This window comes from Odontesthes bonariensis, chromosome 15 (genome assembly GCF_027942865.1).
Source record: "Odontesthes bonariensis isolate fOdoBon6 chromosome 15, fOdoBon6.hap1, whole genome shotgun sequence".
NCBI lineage: Eukaryota > Metazoa > Chordata > Actinopteri > Atheriniformes > Atherinopsidae > Odontesthes > Odontesthes bonariensis.
In genome coordinates, this window is record NC_134520.1 from 28,601,199 (window position 1) to 28,628,900 (window position 27,702).

The 27,702-nt window shown below is 37.9% G+C and overlaps 2 protein-coding genes across 6 annotated transcripts in view; one reads left to right on the forward strand and one right to left on the reverse strand.

Moving 5' to 3' along the window:
* Positions 1–2,520: 2,520 nt before the first annotated feature.
* mpl (MPL proto-oncogene, thrombopoietin receptor) lies at positions 2,521–12,805 on the forward strand. Of its 2 annotated transcripts, none has more exons than XM_075485862.1 (12): positions 2,521–2,691; positions 3,297–3,417; positions 3,920–4,095; positions 4,770–4,927; positions 5,630–5,771; positions 5,892–6,006; positions 7,393–7,544; positions 8,148–8,290; positions 9,911–10,064; positions 10,324–10,405; positions 10,671–10,758; positions 10,906–12,805. In XM_075485862.1, exons 1-12 carry the CDS (start codon positions 2,580–2,582, stop codon positions 11,371–11,373), a joined length of 1,911 nt encoding a protein of 636 aa, XP_075341977.1. In that variant the 5' UTR covers positions 2,521–2,579; the 3' UTR covers positions 11,374–12,805. The 2 variants fall into 2 exon arrangements, with proteins under 2 accessions (XP_075341977.1, XP_075341978.1); XM_075485863.1 differs by having other exon boundaries at positions 5,970–6,006.
* A 379-nt stretch (positions 12,806–13,184) lies between these two features.
* ddah1 (dimethylarginine dimethylaminohydrolase 1) overlaps positions 13,185–27,702 on the reverse strand; it is a 75,120-nt gene continuing 60,602 nt past the window's right edge. The window contains exons 4-7 of one of the 4 annotated variants that reach the window (XM_075485865.1): positions 27,496–27,615; positions 22,264–22,407; positions 15,683–15,829; positions 13,186–14,611 (exon numbers count right to left, since the gene is read on the reverse strand). In XM_075485865.1, coding sequence (XP_075341980.1) covers positions 15,713–15,829; positions 22,264–22,407; positions 27,496–27,615 — 381 coding nt within the window. In that variant the 3' untranslated portion in view covers positions 13,186–14,611; positions 15,683–15,712. Of the gene's footprint in view, positions 15,830–22,263; positions 22,408–25,359; positions 25,556–27,495; positions 27,616–27,702 lie in introns of those variants that run through there. The other 3 variants (XM_075485864.1, XM_075485867.1, XM_075485866.1) reach the window with 3 other exon arrangements.

Here is a 27,702-nt window from a genome sequence, read left to right on the forward strand (position 1 = left end):
CTGGTCCTGGTTATCCCAGAGGAACTCATTCACATCAGCTGCAATGTTCCCTCTGGCCAAGCAGCAGGGAAAAAAAAACCTGGCATGGCGAATCCATCCCTGACAATCATCAGCAGAGATGTTATCACATACCTCTTCCATTACCTCAAGTAGTGTCAGACCCTCATGGGGTCTGCTTCATACACTTTCCATTGCCATGTTGGATAGAATTCTTCTATTGGATTTTAAAATGGTGGATACAGTAGAAGGTAGCGCACCACAAAACATGGGTTGTTGTTGAACCAGTCATGGACCAGAGAAGCATGAAGGAAACCTGCATTAACCCAAATGACAACAACGGTGGACTGCTCTGTTTCCTGTGGGAGGATGAGGATATTTTTGAGCTGGTCAAGGAATGCAAATAAACTGGGGATGTTGTGGGGACCAAGTTGCACATGGTGATGTATGACCCCATGCTGACCAATAGCAGCACACATGGTGACATTTCCGCCACGCTTCCCAGGGACATTGACAATGGCTCGGTTGCCAGTGATATTCCTCCTCCTGCTGCCTGGTCTTTTGCAGTTTGAACCCTGCTTCATCAATAAAGATATATTCTTATGGAACAGCACTGGCCTCAAGTTCAAGGACTCAAGCACTGAAAAAGGGAAAATCTGAATATTAGACAAAAAGGCCCACATACACCACACTGACATACAAAGTGACAAAATGTCTATAAAGAGTAGAGAAAGGAACCTATACTCATATGTACATAGTGGTATTGTTGCTCCTTTACTTGGTCAAAGTTGTGCTCAAATGGAACACAATATATCTGCTTCAGTTTTAGCTAGTTTTAGCTTTGGTGAAATGGACATTGTCTTCAAGGACCCTGTCTCTGATATTCCTCAGGACGATGCCATTATTTTCCAAGAGCATATTGATGAAGGCGATCTCTGGCTCATCTGGGAATTTCTGGCCTCTGTCAGCTCTTGCTGGCTGTCTCTGTTCTGTGGAAAGTATGGCGACATTTTATAGGATTATACGCATTTTACTGTAAAGCTGCATTCATGTGTGACAAAAAACATACTGTGTTGCTGGAGTTACGAACCTATTGTCTTATCTAAAGGCTCAGATAACCGAGGCCACTATGAAGCCGCTCAAATTTGTCTAGACTCGCTTCCCAACATGGTTTGTCCACAAATGATTACATAGTCCACCAAAGTAACACATATTTCATGAGAAATATTTCCTCAGTTTTGCTTTCCTCCTGCTAAGCCTCCACTTGATCTTCCTCTTCCTCTGTCGTTTTGCTGTTTCATCGTCTTGCCTAACATCTGTATAAGTTTCCAGAGGCTTTTCTATACACTGACACATGATTAAATGGATTTTCCAACCGAGTTTGCACAGGTGCAACATGAGTGAGACTAATTGGTAATCAGGGTTTTGTATTTTGGCAGCCTGTGCTCATAGGTGAACAAAGAGTGTATCTTAGACTGACTAAATTACGCTCTCATAAGAAAGGTAGTGAAGCCTAAAGATGAAAAGGAATTATGTGGGTTAAATACTGCGCATTGATTTAAACAGAATGCAGAATGTCAGGTAAGTGTGGCATGAAAGGAAAAGGGTAAATGGTTTTAAGGAAAACTTGGAGTCAGAGTTGAGGTATGATAGCTCGGGTTGATCTGAAATAAATCCTTGGCATTGATATTGTGAGCCACATAGTAAATACTTTATGTCGTACAGAGGCAGCTGAACGATAGCAGCAGGTGTTGAGGTGCTAAGCAATAGAGACTATTATTTGGCTGGATAAATATGAGTATTAGTATATGGACAACTGAGTGAATGGGTAGGGGCTGCTTTTTTCGATACAATAGCTAATGGATTAGCTATTGTATCAGATATGATGGGGCATTCAGGAAACATCGTCGTGCTTAAAAAAAAAAGGTTTTATGAGTTTGCAGAATTCACATTTCTAATATCCAACTGATTAATCCATAAGAATTAGATTATTTTAATAGATCTTACAGAAGGATAATAACATTGTGAAAACGTCAATGGGTTGACATACATGTGAGAAATAAGGCTATTCTGATGCATTGCCAAAGTGCAGAGTCAGGATGTGGTTAATCAGCGCACACAAGGTTTGGTGTTTGGCTGAGTTGTGTGACAGTGTGTGAGCACTTCATTTCATCTGTACGGAGTGTTGGTCGGTTGTACATTTTCCGAAGTCTGTGATGAGTAGATGATGACTTTTTTTAGTTATTGGGTGTCACGTAGAATTGATATAAAAATGTATACTACTTTGTAATGAATTAATAAAATTAATTTTACAGTTTTCAGTTTACTAAAAGAAAAGAAAAAAAACGAAGAAAGAAAGGATAAAATTGTATTGTTAATGTGAAATCACTCCTCGCAAAATACCGTTTTTGGTGCCAGTTTTTACTGTGAACAAAGCTCACTTCCTGCTTCAAGCACAGCTTCTCACATTGGCCCGACCCTCTGCACTGTTCATCCCACCCAACTCAAAGCCAGGAATAGCAGACAACATACACATGCACATGTGTTAGTTATAGTGCTATGGTGGTTTGGAACAATTTACCATGAATCTGCTCTGTAAGTGGAGGATGCTCCTTATTAACTTGTGGATACAGGTTGGCCTCATGCCTGGAATTCATTGCAAAACTGGAACTGTCAGTCATCTGTCTAAGGAAGGTACGGCTTTAGGATGATTTATTTTGTAACACTGAAGTAGAGATTGAAATACATTGACTCCTATTACTGTAACAGCTTGTTTATAGTTTATTTTGCTAATTAATATCGACAATTAACTGTAAGATACAAAATTTTCCAAAACCCAAACTGTTTACAAAATATATCTGCCTATAAATAGTTGTGTTTTAATGGTGCAGTTTGCCTTTAAGCTGCATTTGAATTATTTTTCAATGGCTTCATTGTTTTCCTTTGGCTGGATATTATGGTGCATTTGATCAATACTTCATGTCTTTTACTACTTTAATACACTATATAAATAAGCTGACTTGATTTTAAATCTTTAGAGAAAAACATATTCATTTATGAAACAAGTTATTATCTTGTAGCAGCTACAACTTAAGTGTGCCATTAGGTTATGTACCACTGCAGTGCTTTTCCCACAAAAGGGTAACAGAAAAATCTTATAATCTCCCAACTTCTACAAAATACCAGATCAACACCATGCTTGGATAAGTTTCAAGTAAGATAAAAACACCTTGTTGGTGTGACTCATGAACTATTTTGTTTGTCAAGCATATTTTTTGTGTTTGTCATTTCTGGAGCAGATGTTTTACTCTTAAAGGATGAGGAGAATCCTAAGTGCTTCACTCGCACAGAAGAGGATTTCACCTGCTTCTGTGAGACCATGGACAACGCAACTTATGATTTGCTCTATGAACATGAAAAGTATGTTTTTACACAATAATGCAACTTCAGAAAGCTGATTTTTAAGCTTTTTTTTTTCAAAAGATCAGAATTACAATGTTTATACATTTTAAATGCTTTTTTATAGCCTTTTTGCATGTTTCCCTGCTACAACACAGCTGATTCAAAGGACTATGCAATTATCAGGCTTCAGCTGAGTTTGGTGAAGAGCTGATTATCCATTAATCTAAATCAGCTGTCAGAGCAGGTAAACATGTAAAACATGCAGGGCAGTGGGGCCTGAGGGGCAGGATTGGTAAACCTGACTAATGTTTTAAAGTTATACTGAGATGCAGAGGGTTATCTGTGATCACAGCTGTGAATTCTCCACTAAAGTGCATACAAGACCAAAGGTCTACAAGGAAGTTATTAGACTCAAGACATTGAGAATTTTGAACTTTTTTTACCACTATGAAAGTGCCTGTATTAATGTTTCACTACTTAATGTCGAAATGTCTCCTGTCTATCGCTTTTTGAAATGAAGCAAGCCTTCAAAGAAGTGTGAAATGTCTGTCCGGAGAACAGAAGAGGGATCTTTCCTGCACATCTGCTCTTTTCCCAGCCAAGATGTTAGATTATTTACAGATACAAACATCGAAGTGTTGGAACGCACCAACAACACCACTGTCTTCAAACGGACTGTCTGCGTGGAGGACCATTGTAAGACATTATTTTTTACAACATTTGCTTCCATATCAAAGAAAGTAATGTTGATCGATGGAAAAGAATAGATGACACAATATAAATGAAAATATTTTCTCAAGGAAAAAGAATGATAAAATATTAGCAAAACCTGGGCTGTAGGTGGTGTGGCAGTTAACACCATCACCTCACAGCAAGAGGGTTCCTGGTTCAAATCTCAGCTGGGGCCTTTCCGCGTGGAGTTTGCATGTTCTCCCTGTGCAGGGTTCTCTTCGGAGAACTCTGCTTTCTTCCCACTTTCCAAAAAAGATGTTAGGTGAATTAGGTCATTCTAAATTGTCCCTCGGAGCAAGTGTGGTTGTTGATACTGTGATGGACTGGCGACCTGTCCAGGTTGTACCCCGCGCTTCGCCCAATGGCAGCTGGGATAGGCTCCAGCCCCCTTAAACTGTAAACTGAATTAAGCGGGTATAGAAAATGGATGGATGGATGTGCAAAAAATGTGGATTTTACATTTTATTTGTCAGTCTCCATTATTATCGATCCCTATGTCCTTGTTTTTATTCCAATGCGCTGGAAGGATGTTTGTAGACCATCCAGACTATGTTGTGTCTATTGTGGGATCATTTTCCCATCAGGACAAAAGAAATTAAACTGTCTGTCCTCTAATGTTTTAATCTTTCTGTCTATAGATCTTTTGGATCCTCCCTTCAATGTGTCTTTAAAGCCAAATGGCAACGTGGGACAACTGCAGGTTTCATGGCATACAAAATTCATGACCTATATGGAACCCTATAAACAATATAGAATTCGATACTCCTCCGGTTCTCATTGCAACAAGACAGAAGAGGTATCCCCCTCTGTTCAATCAGTCCATTCCATTGTTTTTTCTTTACTTTGAATTCAAGCACAGAGACATTTTTAGAAAATGTTGAGAATGATGTGCCCAGCAAAGGAGGTGGTGTTATCATGTGGTCATCATTTATGCTTTGATTCTCAAGCCCTAAAATTAAAAAATAAATAAGAGCCTTTCAGAAAAGTACAAGAATAAAACAATAACTTTTTACTTGATAAACTTTACTTGCAACCATTTGACTGAAAAGGCTGTTGTGCAAGAAGTCACATTGACACTTTGGTTAGAAAATTCGTTAGAACTTGTGCTTTTAAATGGCACACAGGTGGTTGTGATATGTTTAGATTTTTACCAAAAAAGCAAGAACATATTTTTAGTCTTCTGCACTACAACTACCTTGACAGGTGGCATTTATTTTCAGGTTAGTCTGTTTATCTACACATATTCTTGGACATACATTCATCTGTCTGTCCCAAATTTACTTCACATTTGGAGCAAACGTTTAGTAGGACTTGTGGCTGACCTCAAGATCTTAAAATTTGATTTTCAAAAATCAAAGTTTCTGTGAGATACTTATGGTAGATAAACAATCACATGTTCATATGGCAACTTGCATTTTTACAGAAGGAAAAAAATCTAATTAGAAAATCAAAAAATTGAAAAAACCCGATTTATAATTTGAAAGTCTTCTGATTTCAGACAAAGAAGGTTGGCCATGAGCTCTTCCTGACACCAGGCGAGGAGGTTGAATTTCAGGTTGCTGTCAAATGTTGTGATACAGACACAGGGCACTGGAGTGCCTGGTCACAACCTGTCCAAGCTGCAGTTCCTGAAAGTACAGGTTTGTTTGAGTGAAGACAAATTAAATGAACGGCTTAGTACAAGTGATGGAGGAAAACCTCACGTTAAGAAAAGCATCTGAGTCTTTAAGTGCAAGACTGTAGTAACTGTTTCTTTTCAGATGATATCTCACTAATATGCTATACCTCTGACCTGCATAATGTCACCTGTCACTGGAATGGGCACCGATATGGAATAGAAAATAAGTGCAAACTTTTCTACAAGATGGATCTCAGGTAACATAAAACACACAAACTTTGCATTACTGATTAAATGTAGTTCCCAAATGATTTTTGTTGGTATTTTGTATTCTTTCTGGCAAAAATCATTTTTTATTCTGGACTGAAGTAAAGTACACATTAAAACAAAATGTCACAACAGAAATAAGTCCATTTATGTGCAAAAGTTTAATCCAATAACATGTTTTGATTTGACTAAGAAAAGAAATTCAAAAGAAAAGAAATTCAACTCCAGTGTTTGGACAAATAGAAAATGTGGACGAAAAATAAAAATTTACTTTGACTTTTTACTTCATTACAAACCATATACTGTAAACCCAAGAAACGTCATGTTTTGTCTCGTCAACTTAATTTAATTTGTTAGTATATATGTAGTTATCACAGAAAAAACTGGAGTACTGTTGTGAGATGGGATGGGACAATAAATGCTTTGTCTCTTATCTTGTTTTCTGTATCGTTGAAGGCCACAATTGGAAACTAAATAAAAATCTATCACCAGCAACAGGCTTAAACAAACTTCCTACCACTTGCAGAGCTGATAGAAAGCGGTAACTTTGCCATAAAATCCATCCATCCAAGAACTATGAAATGACACCAACTAACAGTCAAGCAGAGCTCCATTTTCTTTGGTCTCTGTGATAAACATTTACCACACTTTTGGAAGATTTGGTGGTGATGGATGTAAACAGCACAATATGTTGAAGTATGCTACGCAAATCAACTAGATTACCTAATCAATATGGTCAATGACATTGATATATCATTGCAGCCTTATGTGTCAGGGAATTACATTCACTTACGTGTGCCCTGATCGGCTACCACAACACAGGACTCGTGAGCTCAGATGAAACCATGCTGAAAACGACAGGCTGCTCTCTGGTAGGAACAGCTTTGGATCGCTTCACGTTCACATAGCAAATAAAGCATTAAAGTGTAAGGCGTGACCTTAGAAAACTATTGAGTGTCAAATCAGAGCAGCAGAATTCCATTCTTTAACTAGCTGAGCCAAAACTGAAACCTGCTTGCTGGCCGTGAAATAGCTCATGAATCCCTTATTGCAGTGAAATCTAACCAATGTGGACTTTGAGCATATCCCTCTCTTTGTGTGAGTCATTTTAACTTAAAAGGTGTGTTATTTCATTATTTCAGGCAAAAATAATCTCACCACATTTCTCTTTTTTATATTTGATGTATTGCTTTTGAACCACTTTCATTTTATTTGTCTAGTTTGTGTGCAAAAACTGTGCAAATCATTTATTTTGGATGGTTATTCATATTTTATATATATATTTTTTTCTCAAATTTTGTTTTGGAAGCAGTTGTAATTCTAACATTCATTTTGATTTGCTGATATTTGATGTGACAATAATGCAACCATTGCAGAGAGTGGACGGAGTGTCTGGCTACTGGGAACATCAGCGACATGTGTTATTTTCATGGAGATGAGTTAAAAAAATTCAAGGTCAAGCTCAGCAGCACTTCAGCACTAACTGACAGAATCTTCTTTTCTAAAGAGTTCATGCTCAAGGACTTGAGTGAGTGATGTTCTATTTCCTCTTTCTTTTACTTCCTCTTAGATATCTAACCCCTTTCTAAACTCTGACTGCTCAGTTTACAGTTTTTGTCCTCAGTGGCTGTAGTTCGTCAGTTGTTATTGTGCATAATGCTGTAGTCAGCTATATGTTGACAAAAGTGATTGTTGTCTCTACCAGAATTAATAGGTTCTGGTTTTTCCCAAGAACCCAAAGTTTATTCAAATGTAGCCTTGTATTTTTTGTGTAATCTTGCAAACAAACAGACAACGATCACACTTCTAGTTGCACTTACTTTGGTGGATAAATAATTTATCAAATATCTATGTTTATTTACACTTCATCAAACAGCTTCATAACTGCACGTGGCATATACAGATCGACAGTTTTTCTAAGTATCTATATGGTTAAAGTTTGAATTTCAATGATAGATTTGGGAGTTGTTAAGCTTGCCTGCAGTGCTTAATGTGGACATTTTTCAGTTAGTGTAGTCTCTAAGAACCTATGTAGTATCATTAGAGTACCTCTTTTTTATTCTAAGGAAGCCTATGGAACATTTCATTGCTTTGTCTTATCATAAATGTTGTGTTCTTTTTTGCTCTCCAGTCAAAACATCCCCACCAGGTGATCTGAGAAGAGTGCTGAGGCAAGACAAGTTGTGTTTGGAATGGGAAGCCCCTCTTCCATCTCTGTCAGCACATCTGCAGTATGAAGTTGGCATTCAGATCGAAGGAGGTGAATACTGGAGTGTAAGTTACTGACAAAGTAGCTGTCCTATAAAGTAAAAAAAGAATATGAAAAATAATCAAAATCACTGTCAATGTGTAACATTAAAAACAATCTATTGTCATAAATGTAGAAAAAGTTTCAGAGACATTTTTTTTTTTAATTGTGTAAAATTTCTTGACAGCAAGAGTTGTTGTGCTTCCGTTACTTTAGAACATCCAATCTGAGACATGTGCATAGTTAAACAATTCATGGCACCAAAGGTTCTGTGACATTACGCTGAAAATGGCCACGGTTCACTGCTGACTACAGGAGTGCAGGAGAAGTGAATGGAGGATTTTCAATCTAAATCAATTCAAGCATCACACTAAAAAAAGTTGAGAGAGAAGCAAAGAAAAGAGGGAAAAAAAATCTACAATATACATGTAACACTATTCTAGAAGATTATACAATCTGCAGATTAATCGGTTACTGGGTTAGGGTGTCAGGATTGTGTATCAAAGGACGAGCATTCACCAAAGACTTAGTCCTGTCCAAGCAAGGTTGGGTCAAGAGTGCTTCTCTGATGGAGTTTGGCACCACTATGTATCAACCTCTATCATAAAACCATTGAACATTTACATTTCTCAGTGCAAAATTGCAAAATATTATTATGAAAAGTTTCAGGCAGTGTGGTGAAAATCTTAAGAGGCCAAGGTTTGAAACTTCTTTTGGATGCATGTGACTTTCAAACTCTCAGGCGGCAAGGAACGAGAAACCATCATGCCACCACAATCAGTATGACCTCATGAGTTTAGAGGAACCTTGGAAAATCATTAGAATATAGAAATATAACCTGAACCTGTAAGGGGGAAGCAGTATATCAACTCTGGACAGAACACAGCTGAGTTCTTTGGACACAAGGTCTTCTCAGGCAGACAAAAAGACAGTTGGAAAAAACCTTCAAGGTAGAAATCTTTTAAAGTACAAAAGCCAGCGTTTAGAATCGTATGGGGTGCATCAGGATAAACCTTAATTGTTTGTTCTGTCCTATAATAAGTGACAGAGCAACACATTTAAAAACAGTTCTGAAAACTTTACTGTCAGTTAAATTAGACTAGTTACAAATATAGAGACCAGTAACTATACAAACCTTCTAATATCTGAGCCCTGGGCCTTTACTCTTTTTGAAATGGATTTGTATCTTTATCTCAGAAGCAGTAACGAAAAACAAACTTTTTTAATTGTTCCTTTTTCCTTTTTTATATTTTTTCTTTCTGTTGGTATCTTTGGAATAGACTTGGATTTTTAATTCAATATACTGAAAATATTTTTTAATTTTAATTTAATGTCTTTATAAGGACAAAAATAAATAACATTCTTTTCCGATTGTTGACGAGCAAAGCGGTGTCACTGCTGCCATGGTGTAATTCCTCTTTTAACCACCAGGTAATGCCAAAGTAAAGAATTGTGAGGAATCTTTTTTTTTTTTTTTAAGGTTTTCAATTCTTGAAACAGATCACTCATTACATTCCCATTTTGAAAATTCATATACAATGTATTGCAAGGACACATTGATGTATTTCAAGGCAAATGTGAATGCTGTGAGAAATGTGAAATAGGTGCATCGTTTCCTAATCTTATCATTTCATTTCTTTTCCCAGATGATAAAGGGTCCTGAAACTGACACATGTGTGCAGGTTCCAGAAGGTAGCCAGTTCAGTGTTAAGATCAGAGCTAAACCTACTGGGACCATTTACTCAGGCAACTGGAGTGACTGGTCAGATGTGCTCACTGGTGACACACCATCTGACACAGGTAAGCTCCAAATAAGATGATCAATCAGCCACTCAGTCAATTAGTCAGTCGATCAATCACTTGTTATTTATCATCCCATTTGTGTAGCGGGAAAAAAAAAACATAGGTTCATTTAATTCTGGCTATATAATTAAAAAATATGCAACATCTATTGCTGTTCTCTGACACATTAAAACATAATCATTTTTCTTATAATTCATATAAAGAAGTATAGCACCATATTAAACATACCTTAATCCCTTTCAATTGACCTTCTCAGGCATGGTGCTTATGTGGGGTATCCTTGTTCCCATGCCAATGATAGCCATCACCCTTATTTACATCTTTTGCCTTAAATGCAGGTAGGATTTTTTTCAATCTCTTTCAGATTATCATTCACAAGACCTTCAAAATTTAGATACTTGTGAAAAATAGCCATCTTTGCACAATTTATTTGAATGTACAGTATATACAGTATATAACTACATTACTCTTTTTTTCAGTTTTCTCATATTTCAGTTCAGAAATCATTTAAAATCGGTGGCATTTCAACAGTGTCGAACAAATCTTCTACTTATTGTCCTAATCAAACTATGTTTTAATGTTTTAATTTTGTGTACTTTCCAGTAAACTCAAGCAGTATTTTTGGCCACCAGTGCCTAACCTTGAAAAAGTTCTACAAGGCTTTCTGACAGAGATCAACAAGCAGAAATGGGTAAGTTATTTAACCACATAACTTAGCAGAACAACACGTGCACATTCACTGTACAATACATATAAGTACATTTCAACCTATTACACAAAATCAGTCAGCAGGTATTATAACTGAATTACTGTATTTACTAAAATATCTACAATACAGGATCCTCCTGTAACTGCAAAGCAGACTCTTGAAGAAACCACTTCCTCTGTGGTGGAGATCATATCTGAAGGTGAGGTTCCAGGATTGGGAGAACCATCAGAAGAATCCTTTGAACTCCTGTCATCTGATGGAAGCTTCTCCAGCGGAGAGCACGTGGATGGGAGTCCTGGGACTGAAGTCTTTCCAGATTATGTGACTCTGAATAAAGAAATTATCATGCTTTGCCTTGAAGAAAACAGTTACGTGTGTGAGCTGGTAAAAGAGAACGATCCTAAGGTAGGCAATGAGCTCCTCCAGACTTGTAACTGTACCTGCACTGATGGCTCATCTTGTGTCAAACCTTGCTCAGACAACGACTTTACTAACCATTGCTACTTACTTATGATTGAATCTAAAGACGGACACAACTGTAAGATCAATGCAGGAAAGGTTCCAGAAAACCTCTATACCAACCTTCCCTACCGCTAAAAACATGATAAAACCAGTGCACTTTTCCTCCACTAGTGCAGATTTAATGTGCTTTTTTAGTGACCCCTTTGCAGTTAAACAATATTTAGCTTCGGCAAAGGAAGATTGGGATTCATTGGATGTGGGTATGTATTATCCCTTTTTTTAAAATATTGTATAAAGTCTCTCCGGGTGCTCCGGCTTCCTCCCACTATCCAAAAACATGCATGTTAGTTTAACTGGTGACTCTAAAATTGTCCCTAGGAGTGAGCTCCAGCCCCCCTGCAACCCGACAGTTGGATTAGACGGGTATAGAAAATGGAGAGATGGATGGATATTGTATAAAGGATTTCTTTATCATTGCTCACAATCTAACCAGATTTAACCTGCTCCATTATTTGTATCTGCTTGCTGCAACAGCAGCTCACGTAACTTTTTGTAAGACGACAAATCTGTTTAGGTGCAGTTGTATGATTTGACTAATTAAAGGAAGGAGATACATTGGTGCATTTCAGTGAGACAACTTAAGTGTTAATTTTTATAAACCTTTATTTAAGTATATCATTGAAGTTTGGGGTCTAGGCTTCAGCCTCATCACTCCTTGTACGTGTTTTTCTCAAATAGATTTTGGAGTTATGAGTGTCTTTTGCCCCAGAGCCTACAGGTATTGGATGGTGGGGTGGTGGAGGGGCTGAAAAACAGGCAGTGTGCTGTGTTGAAGGGCAGCAGCATCAGCGAAAGCAATCATTAGGCAGAGAGCTTTGCAGCTTGAATAGACCGTCCATATTGGAGGGGTGCATTTGATAAGTGGCATGTGGAGTGTGAGACACATGATCACATGGGAGGCAGCAGAGCAGCTCAAGTTGCCTGCCTGAACTAATTCAAAGGAGTTGTGCCATTTCTGGGTACTTTACACATACCTATATGTTTATGTAGTATGTCTGTGTCACTGCTGTTTCAGAAGCAAATTGTCTGTTCTTCAGAGTTGTTTTTGCAAATATGTTCAGCTTTTAACAAAATACTGAGTACGATTAGCCTGGGAATTCCCATGCTGCTTTGCGCACGATTTCATTCTCACTGCACCATCTCATCGAGATTGTGGACGCGTCAGCCAGGCTAGAGTACAATAGGAAATAAGTTGAACCGGGACACAACGTTCATGCTTGCTGTGTGTATCATGAAGTGATCAGGATGACACCTCAAGTGCCGTCAGTTTGTACATTCTTTATATGTAGCATTTTAATGGGAGTTACTCTTAAAATTGAACAGCTTTATGACTGTTTTGTTATAGTTTGCGTTTTTGCATGTATACAATTCAACTCAGTTCTTAGATTTATACTGTACATATCTTTGAGGAACTTGTATCTCACTCAGCAGTGAGGTGCAGCCAAGTATTAACCACTGATTCTTTCCCCTGTGTTTTTCAAATGAAGTTTGTATTTTGTTTGTATTTTTGACAATATATATATCTAAAAGATTATTTTCTCTGGTTGCCTGTTCTTAACCATTCAGACGTTGTGTTTCAAACATCTGAAACACACTTTTTACATGTTATTTCTCTTGCCCCAAAGCAAACAGCTACTTATTTATTCCTTTGTCATTTATAAGCTTCATTCTTATCTGTCTTACACTTTTGGAGTCACTAGGTGGTAGTAAAGATCAACAACTAGAGCTGTGTTTTCACATCATGAGTCCTTTAAAGACAACAACCAGTATACAAAACCAATGATGGGACATTTAGATCTCTGTTTAGGGAAGTATTTTAACACAACTTCACACTTTGAGGCTTTAGAATGTATGCCATGCCGTCCTTGACAGGTTTAATGAATAAATTCATTGTTAATAGCTGAAAGGCAAAATTAGGAAGAAAAGGACATGGGTAAAGACAACAACAATCATCAGATTTAATCAAAATTGACAAAAATCCACAAAAAATAATTGTAAAACTAAGTATACACTCCATTAAAATTGATTCAAAGGGTTATGACAAACCAAGAGACCTGAGATGGCGCAATTACGACATCATGACTGATTAAAGGCATTAAAAGGAGAATAAATCAGAGACCTAAAGTTAAGACATTGTGTAGGAACAATTACTAACAGTTTTGCCCTCCCAGAGTTAAACAAGTATCAAATGTTTTGTTAGCACATCAACAATCTTTGTAATACAAATTATGGGGTACATTTTAGATAAAAGGGTATCATTTTCTCTTTAACTCAATGACTAACATGGTGCAGTACAATCAGACAGTGTATGACTGGTCCTCCCTCTGAAGTTAAATCGTGAGAATCTGAACTGGCTCTGCAACTACTGTATGCCATAACCCAACATTCAGCCAGCCGCCTTCTGTAAAATATACTGCTGTCACACTTTTTAACGGTAGGTCATCACATCTACAGCGCTTGCCAGACTGTATGATATCATGGCCATAAATTAGCCCAGAATTGTCCATGAGGCAATAGGCAAGGGTGGGAGAAAGAGAGTGTTGAGAGTAGGAAGGGCAAGAGAAAAATTAAATTTAAAAGAGTCAGTGTTTACTGGTGTACGAGCCTCTCCTCCCGACGTGCATTCTTTCCATGTTTCATCACTGCCCACTTGCCCATACACTAATGTCTATGGAGGGAGTTTGAGTCATCTCCTGATGTAATTTCCTCAACTTTCACTTACAATCACACTGAAAACCAACATGGTTTCAGATGTGATGGACTTTAAACCTGTATGGTACAAAGTGATACAGGTTTACATTTATAATGTTGTCTTGTCTACAGGCCTCAAACACAAATTAGCCGACAATAGAAATAAGGCCTCCAAAATGGCACAGCATCCTTCAAACTCCTAATGGAAACACACCGAACAGGAGTTGTTAGCTCGTTCTGCATGCTGAGTGTAAACTCTGACTGCATTAATATTTGGTCCTATTCGATTTTTGAGAACATACATCACTTTCACAGCATTATGATGGCAGTGGAGGAAAAATCAATAAACTCAATAACACAGTCAGAACCAATGATGTGAGGGGCAACTACAGTGACTTCAAAGCCATTCAGCAGGAGTTAAATCATTGATTTTCCCGAGGCACTAAACATTAACTGAAGCAGATTAGTTCAATGAAAGCTTAGTTTATCTTTTTACTTTAAAATCATACATTTACCAATTTGGCAGGATTGCTACAGCATATTAATTCTTTCCCAGTTTTTCCAAAGTTTAAAGCCACTGCAACCGTTGCTGGTTCTTGTAGCTTCACTTAGCTGGTGGAATCTACAGTGTTAAGGATCAGACAAAAAAAAAGTCAAGAAATGTAATACTGCCTCAAACTTAAAGGAAACAAAAAGGTATCATACCAAGTTTTTCAAGCTTTCTAAGAACAGTATTTCCAGAGTGAGAAATTGATGGATGCTTATAGCTACATATCCAAGTTTATACACAAATGCATGGTGGTTTTTAAATGTTTTAATTGTACAAATGAAAAATATGGCTGGTTAGCAACTGTCTTTTATATGTTACACCCATATACTTAGCAGTTCCCTACATTGTACCAAAATACAGTTCTTCAAATTGAAATGATCTTCTCTTAAATAATTGAAGCCAGGAAACACAAAAAATATTGAATCACAGTTAAATGGTGCATGTAAACAATATAAATCAACTGTATACACTTTTTTCCCTTTCCCTATGTGTCATGTGTAAATCTGCAGCAAGACGGCACTTCACAATGGCAACGTAACCATTTACCACACAGATCCAACTGGTTCTGTTAGCCCAGTGCTCTCTTCTGTGTGGTTCTCTGTAAGGGTTGTAAACATTGGACAGTAGTCAAAGACTGGTAAATATAAGAAGCCCTAAATGCTCCGCAGGTTTAAGGATGAAACTTAGCACGACACGCGATCTGTTCGCCTTACGATCCAGAAGAAAAAACCTTAAATCATCACCAAAAAAAAAAAAGGAAAAGAAATTCTGACATTGGACATTACAAAGGAAAATGTATCAAACCTTTACACTTGTTCTTTTGTCTGGTAGTTTTAACAGAATAAATACATTTCCAAATGAGAGCAAAATGTGACTAATTCTAATTTACAATCCCAACTCTCTAAAGACATTGTTAACCTTAAACTATAGTGTATATAAGCTGTACTATTCACAAACTTTAAGAAGTGTTAATGTATTTTCAGTGTACTGGAGTGAAAAGGGAGACCTGATCCCTGTATTTTACTATATTATTTGCCCCAAAGCAACATCAAATGGGTTTATCTCTTCTCTAAGAACTGGGATAGCTTTGTTCAACCCAGAAATCCATGGCGATCAGGTACAGTACAAGCTCTACTTGGTTACCATGCATTGAAAGACCACCGGTGAGCACGTTCAGATGTTTGCCTTCTTGTTGATGAGTACAGAGCAGCATGTGAGAGCTCCATCCACTTTGACCTTCTCCAGGTTGGACACAGGGATTAGCATGTGGTCCTTCAACTTCTCAAACACCTGCAAGATCCGCAGACAAGAGTGTCAGTGGAGAAGCTGACGTACTGCCTTTTCATATTTATCTAATACAAAACTGTGTCTCAGAAATTCAACAGTGTTACAGTATAGAAGCAGAAATGATGTACAGCTTTAAACTGAATTAGCCAACAGTATAAACTCCTTTTGTTTAAGGCATGTATAAGAAACTAGGGTAGTGACTAAGGATGCAAAAAGCTAGCGAGATAACTAATGAGCTACCATTGAAGTATTGCAGTGCAACACAGATTCCATGAAGGAGGATCTACACTGTAGGAATATGTAAGTGGGTCTTTTAAAGGTAACAAAAATACATAGTTCGTATATTCATATGATTCTACAGTAATGAAAAAAAAATATATATATTATTATACTGTGTTTGCCAATAAATCCTGCACACCAACTTTAAACTGTTATATAAGTAAATATACAACATACACATAATTTTAATTCAAATTAAATTGAATTTAGTTTTATTTATGTAGCGGCAAATCACATGTCAACTCAAGGCACTTTAAAGACACTATAAGACAATCACAATCCAATTCATTGTAATGCAATCATAATATAATCAAATCCAATTCATTAAATTCCAAATTAGTCCAATTTATACAAAGCCAATTTAAAAAAAAAAGGCTGCAGAGCTAAAGAAACCAAGTAATTGCATTGAAACTCCTTAGCGATCCAATCCCCCATCCTGAGCGTGCACGAGGCAACTGGGGAAAGAAAAAAACTTCCTTTTAACAGTTAGAAAACCTCTACTCAGACTCAGGGAGGGTGGCCATCTGCCTCGACCAGCAGGGGTTTGAGAGGACAGGAAAGAAGAGACAACAAGTACAATTTAATAGTAATGTTAATACATTGGGACAATGGGATTAGCAGAGGTGGAAAGAGTACTGAAAATTTGTAGTCGAATACAAATACTGTTACATTGCTTAAATTGTACTCAATTACAAGTAAAAGTACTAGTGTTAAAAAAATACTTAAGTAAAATACAAAGTACAAAGACCCTTAGGGGATCTCAAAATGAAAGCAAAATAACCGAAATTTAACGTTTTAACGCAAAATTAGCTTTTTAGGCAAGATTAATGTGCGTACGCTCTATATACACGTTCTACACGTTCTATAAATGTTCTAAATATTCTATAAATATGCCAAAGACAGTGAAAATGCCTTGTTGATGTGACAGGTCAGAGGAGAATGGGCAGACAGGTTCCAGATGATGGGAAGCAGAGGTGAAAATGTATGAAATATTTACCCCTGCCGACCCCTGGTCTGGTGCTTTATGTCAACAGAGAGCTGAGAACCTGAATATTAATTTGAGATGCAGCTCAGCACTGTGCGCCAGGTTTTTTAACCAAAAACAGCTCATCTTATCCAGTGAAATTACTGCAATGATATGACTACTATGAGGCCAGAGTGTAAACAGATGGCACACACATGAATACATTCGGTTCACTGACTCCACACGTTAGCTCGCTCCATCTTATTATCAGGCTAACCAATGGCAGCTTTGCAGACTTATCTCAGCCAAATTAATAACCTTAACACATGAAAAATAAGAAAGCATATCATACAAGTATAGTTGTAAAACCTCTTCCTGCAATGTGTTTTTTTAGATTAGACGTTGAAGTCTTGTAAACTGATATCACCGTGGAGCTCAAACAAAGTTTGCACTGCATCTGGACGCTGTCTCCTCAGTCCACTCTCTGCTCCACTGTGCAGGTGTGTTTCCTCCAGAAACCTGAGCCTGCTGCAGCAGCGAAGTTGGCCTTTCCTTACATTACCTCTTAGATTAATTGGCCCGGGCGCGATTTGACGGCCAACAAGGATTTGCATTGGAAAAAAAAAATTATCTGATGGTGTGAATATTAATTCAAATTGTGGGCGTACTCAGTAGCGACTTTTGATTTTAAAAGTAGCAAAGTAGAATACATGGTGTAAATTGTACTCAAGTGTGAGTAAAATTACACATAAAAGTACAAGTACCCAAAAATCTACGTAATTACAGTAACGTGAGTATTTGTAATCCGTTACTTCCACCTCTGGGGATTAGTGACCAGTTTACATACTTCAGGTACATTTTGCGAATAATATCAACATACTTTACTCTTCAAGTACTGCAGAGTATTTTCTCAGTGCAGTTGTAGGTTGTTTTTTTAAAAATCTGAGTAAAGGACTTACTTATTTAACCACAAGTTACTAGTATTAACCAACACTATAATCCACTAATCAGGAAAGGCATGAATATATATATGGTAATTAAACCGAAGAGAGACTCTACTCATCAGCCTACAATTATGTGCAACATAAATCCCTGCAGAGAGACAAAATGTGAAGCTCGAGAACAAGCATTAAAGATTTCCTTGTCTCTCAGCAAAATCTAAAAAAAAACAACAAAAAAAAAAAAAGCAGAGATGGGAGTGAGAACAATTACGACATTCTCAAAAGACCCTTGTAAAGTAGTGTGTCACCCTGTGGACATTTTCCAGAAGAAAACCACTGTTTTCCTACTGCTCTTCCAAACCAAGATATTTTTCTCTTTAAGCTCTTACTTCAACCCCACTGTGATATCGAGTGAGGCCTTAAAGCAAAGCTGGAGGGACCAACTAAAGACATTTATATGTCATGATGCAATATGGCTGACAAAGCCTCTGGTGAGCAGATGACATGCCTACCACCTCCACCACCACCACCACATTGAAATGCTGAACTTTTTATCCTTCTCTGATCAAGACAAATCATGTACCAGTACTAAAATCAGTGCTCTTTTTAAATAATTGAGAGAATGGTACGCCCTATCTCCAACACTATTCTTTCACAGGAAACTCTAGTGCGAATGCATGTTTTCATATCAACAAATTTGCAGAATAAACACAAGGTGGGAATCTGTATGTGTTGATCTGTCCATAACTGCCGTTTGTGTTGAATACAAGAGTCTAAAGCCTTGCCAATTGGTGGGCTACGTGCCAATTTCAACATAATTTTCCTGACATAATTTACAGGTACTGCTTAACATGTTCAAGATTAGCATTAATTGTCTATTGTGGCATGTTAACTTTACTGTTTAAGATTTGTAAATTGTATATTCACGCTATCAGTACTTACCAGAGATTTGAGAGCAAATAACAATGAAAATGTTTTTGCTTTATATTCAACAACTGGTGAGAAAATTAGATTTTGTATATTGACACAAACTTTTCTTTGGGAACAAAAGGAGACTTTTATGTTTGCGCTGAACCAAGGCGATGGCATATGTATGCATATCGACAGTGCTTGTATTCATAGGACGCAGTCTAACAAAGAGTACAGAAATTCATCAAAATCTTTGCACTTTTCACCACTACATGCACTGCATCGTATATACTCAAGTTGATCTGCCCTGTCCTCCTGTGGACACAGTTTCAGATATTTATTGTCTGATTCCATCTTACCTACTTGGTAGCTAGACCAGGCTGTCTTTGTAAATAACAATTTGTTGTTAATTACCTACCTGGTTCAATAAGGTGAAAAAAATTTCTTAAAACAATATATTTTTAATACAATCTTTACAACCTCCAATCAAAATCAAAATTTAAAATCACCTGGTCTCTAAATTAATTCAAGTACATATCAACAGACATGGAGTCAGGCACATCTGGCTGTGAATGTGATGTGTGTCCTGATTCTGACCAGTCATGACAGTGAAGTACCCGACCTTGAGTTGCTTGTTGCTTCTTTGGCTGATCGGAAAGCATTTATGAAGATATGACAGGTCAATTATCATTATTAATACAGTTGTGATATAGAGTTATGATAATTTCCCCCATAAAAATCCAATAGTGGTCACAGCTCACCCGCTTTTCTGATGAGCTGACACCAGTAGCATCACATTCAAGTTTAAATAAGGATGTGTCGTAACAACAAAAAGTTGAAAAACTTATTTTTCTCCTTTATTAAAAAGCTTTTGTTTCCAGTGCAACAACTTTCCCTTTAAAATTACCTTATTATTAAAGGGGGATTCGTTCTTTCTTTTATTTCACTCATATATATCTTCATAATCCCGTATTTTTTCAGTTTGCAATATTGAGCAGCCGTAACTTCCACTCAACCCTAATCACCAATCACAATGCAGCATCCCTGCTGCGGAGCCTCTTTGACTGATACAACTAATCACTGACCCATTTGGAGGGTAGTGAAAGGGATAGTGCTTTGTGCTGCTAAATTCTACACGCTATACCCGTATCTTTAAGGAACTATTTACATTCAGTACAGCAGTTGAGACATCTCACTGAGACCGCAAAGGTCAGTGTGAACAAAAACTAAATAAAAAGTCAGATTGCCGTAGTCAGAGGAATGAACAAGGACTATTTTGATACATTTTCAATAATTTCAGGGTAAAAAAAATAAAATAAAATTCAATGATGGGGAAATTTTAGGTCATCAAAGTCAGAGGGATTTATCCTCTCGGAGGCATCAAAAGTTGTTTATATTCTTCTGTTTGGGCCAAAGTGATGAACGAACCAAGCATTACTGCCACCAAAAGGCAGTCTTACGTTTAGAGCTTATAATCAGGGGGGTAAATCAGGGAAGGTCGAGCTTTCACATAATTTTCCCAACACAACTTCAGTAAATTCCCTGCTGTTTATAGCACCTCTGATCCCAAAGAGTCTCTCGCGTTCTCTTTTTTTATAATCTCCAGCTAAGTCCTCATTACTGCAGTTGAGATTTATATGTGGGGTCAGGTTGACGTGGTTGCAACACAGTAGGGGCTGCCATATTTTACTGGACCTTTTGTCTACTCGGTTACTGTATCTACAAACAGAGCCCTCCAGAGCCGTCGCCACTACTAACCATTAAAGATGCCCCATCTCCGCCCCTCCGACCCCACCAGTCCTCTCCCATGACCCCCTGCCTTTGTTAATGTAGAACTCTTATGTAACTTCATGAGCAACTAAAAATAGACCGGAGGTTAGGGTAGACAGTGTTTGGATGCAGAAAACTGCAGATGTGTTGCAGACCGTTTCAGTGATTACACTGACAAATCTTTACATCTCACAGGAGAAATAAGCAACAATTTCCTTTGGGAAACATGTACCACCTCCATACTCAGTGTTTAAGACAGCCAGCTCTGATATAAAATATAGTCCCTCCTGTTTTATTGTGTCTTATGTTATAAATATATTTTCTCCTCATCTTGAATGCCAAATCCAAGCTCCAGGCTAGTTCCTGGTGGGTTTGAACCACATAAAGGAACAGATTCATGGAATAAACATACATTGCTCAACAACTGCTGCAAATGTCCTGTTAAAATGTGCTCCCAAAGCATGGGGCACGATATACAGAAATAGTTTTCATCATGGTCCAATTGAATTCCCTCACTTAATCTTCCAAGAAAACTGATACTTCTCTGTGGATTTAGGTCCAAAGATGCATAATTTTGAGAATTCTTCCTTCTAAAAATAGCTGGCGGGTGTTGGGGTTTTAACCACAGAGTACATTTTGAGGTCTGAGCACTGTCTCTGCAGATTGTACGTTGCCAAGCTTAATCCTGTGAGACTTGTTGCAATGTGGAGGCACCCCAAACCATCAAAATAACACAGCTACTGCTCAGCCTGTCCAAACCCCAGCAAACGAACAATAACACATCATTCATGTCAAGCTCCTGCTGAAAGTATGTGTTATGGATGAAATGCGCATCTGACAAAAAATATAAGTAGTTTAATATGCATGCTTTAATATACAATACATACATTCAAGAGAGCATATGTCTAGTGCATGCTGTTATATATCGTTTCTTACCGTTTAACAAAGGATATACTTGCATGTTTTTACATTGAGAAATCCTTAATAATTATTTTGCACTGAAGTTGGGATGGAAACTAAAATAGGCTGCACTTTGTTAAACATCGCAATAAAAAAAATTCACTAAATCGAAAATTTAGTAGGCCTGGACTAAAATCCTAATTCTATTTGAGTTTTGAATTTCTCAATACTAATCACCTCTTTTTCAACGCTTGACCCATTGTTTGCTATGGCTGTTTTTCAATCTATTTGGAACAACTTGTGTGTTCTTGGTTCGAGTCTTGTCTGAAATGTCTCCACAAAAGGGTCATTTCATATCAAAGTGCAGGTTTCTTTGTTAGGAAAAAGAGTGAAAAACAAAAGAACAGTCGTTTGCCTGCTGTGGTCTGTGTAAAATAACCAGGCAGCTTATGTAGGGTTTCCATGCCAGTTGTTTTTCTCTGAGGTCTGGACAGGATGAAGTGCAACAAAGATGAGTGCTCTTTAAATACAAGCCATCAAACCAGTCTGGCTCTCCTGATGGTGGTCCCTCCTTCTTCCTTTCATAGGTGTAACCTCAGGATTGTGGATGACTGTGTAATTGTGTGTTTGAGACAAAGTTTCAAAGTGTGGATGGGATATGAGCTGAGCATTACCTTTACACTCTCTGGAAACTCCTCCGCTGTACAGTGCAAAAGCACATGTCCCTTGTTGGGCAGGTTCATGTAGATGCAGTTGGCAGCAACATCATCAGGCACTGTCAGTTTGTCATAGCGATGGTCACTCATTTGTTGCATGATCTGCGCAACCAGAAACAGGAAACAGAGAATGAGGTCAATAAAAAGCCTGCTGTAGTCCACATGATGTTCAGAAAGAAAGACACAAAACAGACACTGAGCCAGAAGCAAGGAAATATCTTTTTTGCCAGCTAAACCACTGTGGGTGCCTAAGGGAGGCTTAATCGGGAACACAGGAGCAGACAGACATTCTTTCTCAGCAGATGTCATGTTTTTTGTGTAATCTGAAGTAGCTGAAGGTGGGAAGTGGACCGGAGGAGCGGGAGAGTAGAAGGCCATGCTGCCAAGTGGAAGTCGGGAGGTTAAGGATGTTATGACCAGAAGTAAGGCAGGTGCCTCTAAATGTTTATGAGCAGAACATGTGCAGACAGATACCTCAGAGATGAGGAGGGGAGGTAATGTGGAAAGCTAGTAAAATAAAAAAAATGTCAACATTCAGAAAAGGTATTATGAAAAGTGAGATTTTCCCTATGAGCTTCTGAGTTCAATCTGCTATTCTCTATCTCAACTCCACATTTATGTGCACTTTTTACTTTTGATTGTCTTCTTGGGAATGAATTTGTCATTGCAAATTAATAAGAGCATTGGTTATTATTGAAAACATGAAAATATGTGCATTCTTATGTTAAATGCTGCCTACACCACATACAAAAAAAATTAGTCGTCTCATTGAATTTCAGTTGAGAGGAGAGGCTGCGAGTGAATATCATGATACACAACTATGGGAAAAAACTGTCTGGTTGGTGAGCACAATGGGCTTTGTGGCTAAATGTGTTTTTATTTCACTTTCCACTGTTGAGTCCACTCCAAGAGAGAAAGGAGTGTTCACGGGGACAGGAAAAGCAAAGTCCATTTCCTGAGGAAGACCTCTAGAAATACTAATTACTTTGCATTATACAATGGGCATTTTAGACTGAATATTCAAACTCCTTCATCACAGAAATAAATTGGTTTCCAATTGGACAAAGTCAAAGCAAATGTGCTCTTCCAAGCACTTTGTGAGGACCTTCCTGGGAAAATCTACGCAGCACACAGGAAGTGACACATTTTGGGATTGGATGCACCAACAGTGCTTGGTTGGAATAAACAGAAGGACAACTGTGTGGCTCGTATGAGCAGCAAATCCCATAATTTTACGAGAAAGCTTAAATAAATGTGATCAGTGCTGAGAATGAGAATGAGTGATCTCTGGCATGTGCATCAGGTTAAAAAAAGTAAATGACCTAATACTTTTCAATGGTATATTAAAGTAAATGCAACCAATATTTCATATAAGTAAGATCTATACCTTAAACTGATTTATAGTTTATAACTTGCCCTGTAACTGGCCCATGATGCAAAAATAATCGAAATATACTTTACAACAGCTGAAAATGCTTTTTGAGTGCAGGGTGGTAGGTTTGAGTGCAGGCAGCGTGCGTGTCTATTTTCTGTATGTGTGCAACCGGACACATTCTCACGTCACTTGTGGGCGCGTTCTGTGATTGCAGTGGCCCTAAATGAAAACATTCCGGTTCATGTGTGTGACCACCAATACTCTTTCTCACACACAGGGGGATTAGGAGTGGTAGAGGGGAGACAAAATGTTGACTCAACAAAGATCACAGTTGTTCCTGTCATACTATTTATTGTCTAAAAAGTAAAGACAAACAACATATTCGGGATGAAGGGAGAATGTCCCACAGCACGATTTCATCATGCTTCGTGTTCCATGAAATTCAAGTAAAACCTCAGAAACAAACATATAACAAATGTAATATCTGGCTTTCTGTTCATTGTCAGAACTTGTAACTTATTCTTGTACAACTTGTTAATATTAGGTCAAACTTCAATATGTTTCCAAACAACAGGATCTTTTATAAATGAAATATGGTTTCTAGCGAAATAAATGAAAAGTTGACAGAAATTATCTCGGTAAATGTTTTTAAGCTGTTCTCACATTCGCTCATGCTTCGAATCTGGCCTCTACATAGCAGCCCTGGCTGTAAAGCTACAGCAAATCCACAGTAAGTTTCTCCTGGACAGTGGCTGGTGTTCACTTAATTTACAGAGTGGTAACTGGGCAGCAAAATGTGTCCAGTCAGAGCTGCTAAATCTAGATATTTACTGGAAGGTAATAAAATCAACTCTGGGAAGGACAATCTTGAGCAGTTAACAAAAACTTTGACAATTTACTGGATCTGATACCCTCCACTGTGATAATCAGCATAATTTGTTTTTTGGCTATTGGTATGAATATTTATAATGCTCACTTTAGGAACCTTTCCCAGGAAGCCTTTAAAAGTTTTACAACACTCCTTTTTGCTGAACAACAGCGGCATGTACGAGACAAATCCTGCTTATGGTAAGACTACCTTCAAATCCAGAGAGGAAGTGAGGCTGAAACTGCTTCCTAATAATGACAATGACTGTTTGTCATTGCCACTGATTTCAGGAATAAAACCACAATCAGAAGAAACATACTTTAAAACTTGATCAATATTTCTATCCACTCTTGCTGCATGTCTCTAAATAGTGGCCTTAGGCAGACCAGAAGCCCCAACTAAACTTAGACTTGTACATAATTTGATTAAACAACAATTAAGCAAGATGTTTGATAAAACAAACAAAAGGAAATGCTCCAAGGTCATCTATCAGTGATGACCTTATGAGCTGACGATGCAACATCTTCCCATAGGGTTATGTAGAGATAAGGGTGTGTCTTTTTGTGCTTTAGAAAACATGATTTAATTACGTTTTTTTTTTTAATCAGTCTAGCATGATGAACATGATGACTTGCTCAGCATCAGATTTTAGCAACAAGTGGGTTTTGGTGAAATTGCTGTGACTCAATTAGTAGTGCAGGTTGTCCACCTGCCCTCCTATATACGTGCTAAAGTGGCGTTGGGCGAAACATCGAAACCAAGTGCAGCTCCTTGTCCTCCATACTAGATATTAGAAAAAAAGAAAAAAATTCAGCTGTTTGCAAAGGTACCGGTAATTATCACTGAGAGATTTAAATTTACAGCAGAAAACACTGTATAACAAAGATGGTCCCTTTCTTTTTCTTCATTTAGGTGTCAGGTGTACATTTCCTCTTCTTGACTGTTGGTTGGCTGATTGCTGTCGATGTGTCAGACATCATGCCATTTTCTGGGATTACTCTTTTATCCTATAACAAAGGCAATTCAATTGTAGGAAATTGAAATTGCCAGGAATTAAAGTAAAAATGAACTTACAGTATTAAATACAAGTTCACCAAAAAAAGACGCATCCTTCTTAATCCAACCTTCACGGTTTTGTCACTTATCACTTATGAATCAGAAGCATGTCAGCAACCTTGAGTTGGAAATCAAACCTTGACCAGCAGAGAGCACTGACTTCATGAATCAAACACGGTCGAATAAAGGGTTGACTGATGATGTAAAACCTGCCCAGCAGTCCGCCACAGGGAGGGACTTGTGCGTGTGTGAGCACAGGGAGTGGATGTTAAAGCCTGTGATGAAGGCTGTATTTTGGGGATGATGACTTCATGTGCGAATATTGGCACAGACAGCCACAGATAGATGATGAAATGTGCACACTCATCCCACAGAGCGCTAAACCCAAATACGAATGTTCTGAGTCCTGAATCTTAACAAAATACAAAATAAATAGCCATATCAATCACGTCACTTAATCTTGGGTTATTTAAATATCTATAAAATAAGTTCAGGTCCCACTGTTTTATTAGAAACATTCAAGTGCCAAAATGTTGCTGCCTAAAGACAAAATGAATTAGCTGGCTCCAACATTAATTTGTACAAATTTGTCTCTGTTTCATATGGGTACACAGACAGAGAGCCTCACTGTCATAAGAGCTGTATCTACATAAAAAAACAGTCGGAATTCATTAAAACTGCATTAATAAGATCTCTCTCCCCTAACAAAGAGAACATTATCTAATTACAAATTCAGCGTTGTTAAAAATCCTTTAAAACAGGAGCTAATTGCTGCAAAAGAGTGACGTAAGCTGTAATTAGAAAGCGAGCACTCTGTCATTAAGTCTCACTTCAGGCCACTCCTCGCTCCAGTAGCTAATTAACGGGTGGTCGAACAGGCAGGAATCTTAATGAGTCCATGCTAGAAAAAAATGAATTGACTTTAGAGGTTATTCACCCATTCGTGTGCTATACGTACACTTTGTCCAAGCGAACATTCAAATATACAAAAGCTTATTAGTCTCCTTACGATGTGCTGTCTGATAGTCTAGTTTTAAAATATACCAAGTGAGCAACTTCTGTTTGTCTTAAAATAACCATGTTTTAGTGCTTGGCCAGTAGGTGGAGGAATCACTCTAGGAGGCAAATGAGGAGACCAGACCTGACCATAACAGGGGTGTATGCTCTTCTGCAAATCTGTTCAGAATTATGAAATTATATATACAGTATGTGTGACTATGTGTTAAAAGTACAAATTTCACAGAATACCACTCAAGTGGGCCATTAAAAGTCACATGCTGATGTTTTGGAATTGGAGGGATAATTCCAGGAAAGGGCTGGGCTTGGATTAATTACTCTCTTGGTGTAAACTACCAATCTAGCTCTATCAGGGTGTAAACTGTCTCTTCTCTTAAATCCCAGCATCCTGTTGATTTCCACTGTTTTGAAGGAGCTTTGTTGATTCAGTAACCTTTTATGTAATAATGAGCTCAAGCTTGTTAGTGAAAGACAAAAACCTTTATATGTGAAGCTTGAGTGCAAGGGCCTGGGGCAATCGCTGCAAATTAGCTGTGAATATGAATTAATGAGGAAGTGACAGGTGGTTTCAATGTGTTTGCAGTGGGAAGCTACCGTCAAGCTCGAAGTCAGGATGTCTGCTCTGAATCAACACGTGCAATGTACTGCCTTACAGTGTTATTCCTGTTTAATACCTTACACAGTCAAAGAAAAAGCAGGACAGCTTTATTCCTGCTAACAGGATCAAGAAAAAAATTGAATCAGCTGCGTCATTCTGCGTCATAGCAGTGAAAACACTGCCAGTATGTTGATTCAGTCGTTTCCATGACAGCTGGGGAGAGTAAAGCCACAGTTTAACTGAAGTACAAAAACATGAATTGCACAAGGTCCATACTTTGAGGGCTTTCTGAGCTGGTTCACTGGAGCCAATGACAATGAGGCCTGGTCCTCCCATGCTGCAGAAGCTCTTCAGGTGCAGTCCCTCAAGCACGGGCACAGTGGAAACAGCATAATCCTGTAAAACAAAACCCAATTACACTATCTGAAAATGATAAGCCTTGTGAGGATAGGACAGCGGCATACCTTAATACTAATGGCTCAA

What these genes read in the sequence shown, in the direction of transcription:
- mpl (XM_075485862.1), top strand. Translation starts at nt 2,580, where the DNA reads ATGAATCTGCTCTGTAAGTGGAGGATGCTCCTTATTAACTTGTGGATA. An exon ending in CAGTCATCTGTCTAAGGAAG is followed by an intron (nt 2,692 to 3,296) that starts GTACGGCTTTAG and finishes TTTCTGGAGCAG; the next exon opens with ATGTTTTACTCTTAAAGGAT. An exon ending in AGATCAACAAGCAGAAATGG is followed by an intron (nt 10,759 to 10,905) that starts GTAAGTTATTTA and finishes TCTACAATACAG; the next exon opens with GATCCTCCTGTAACTGCAAA.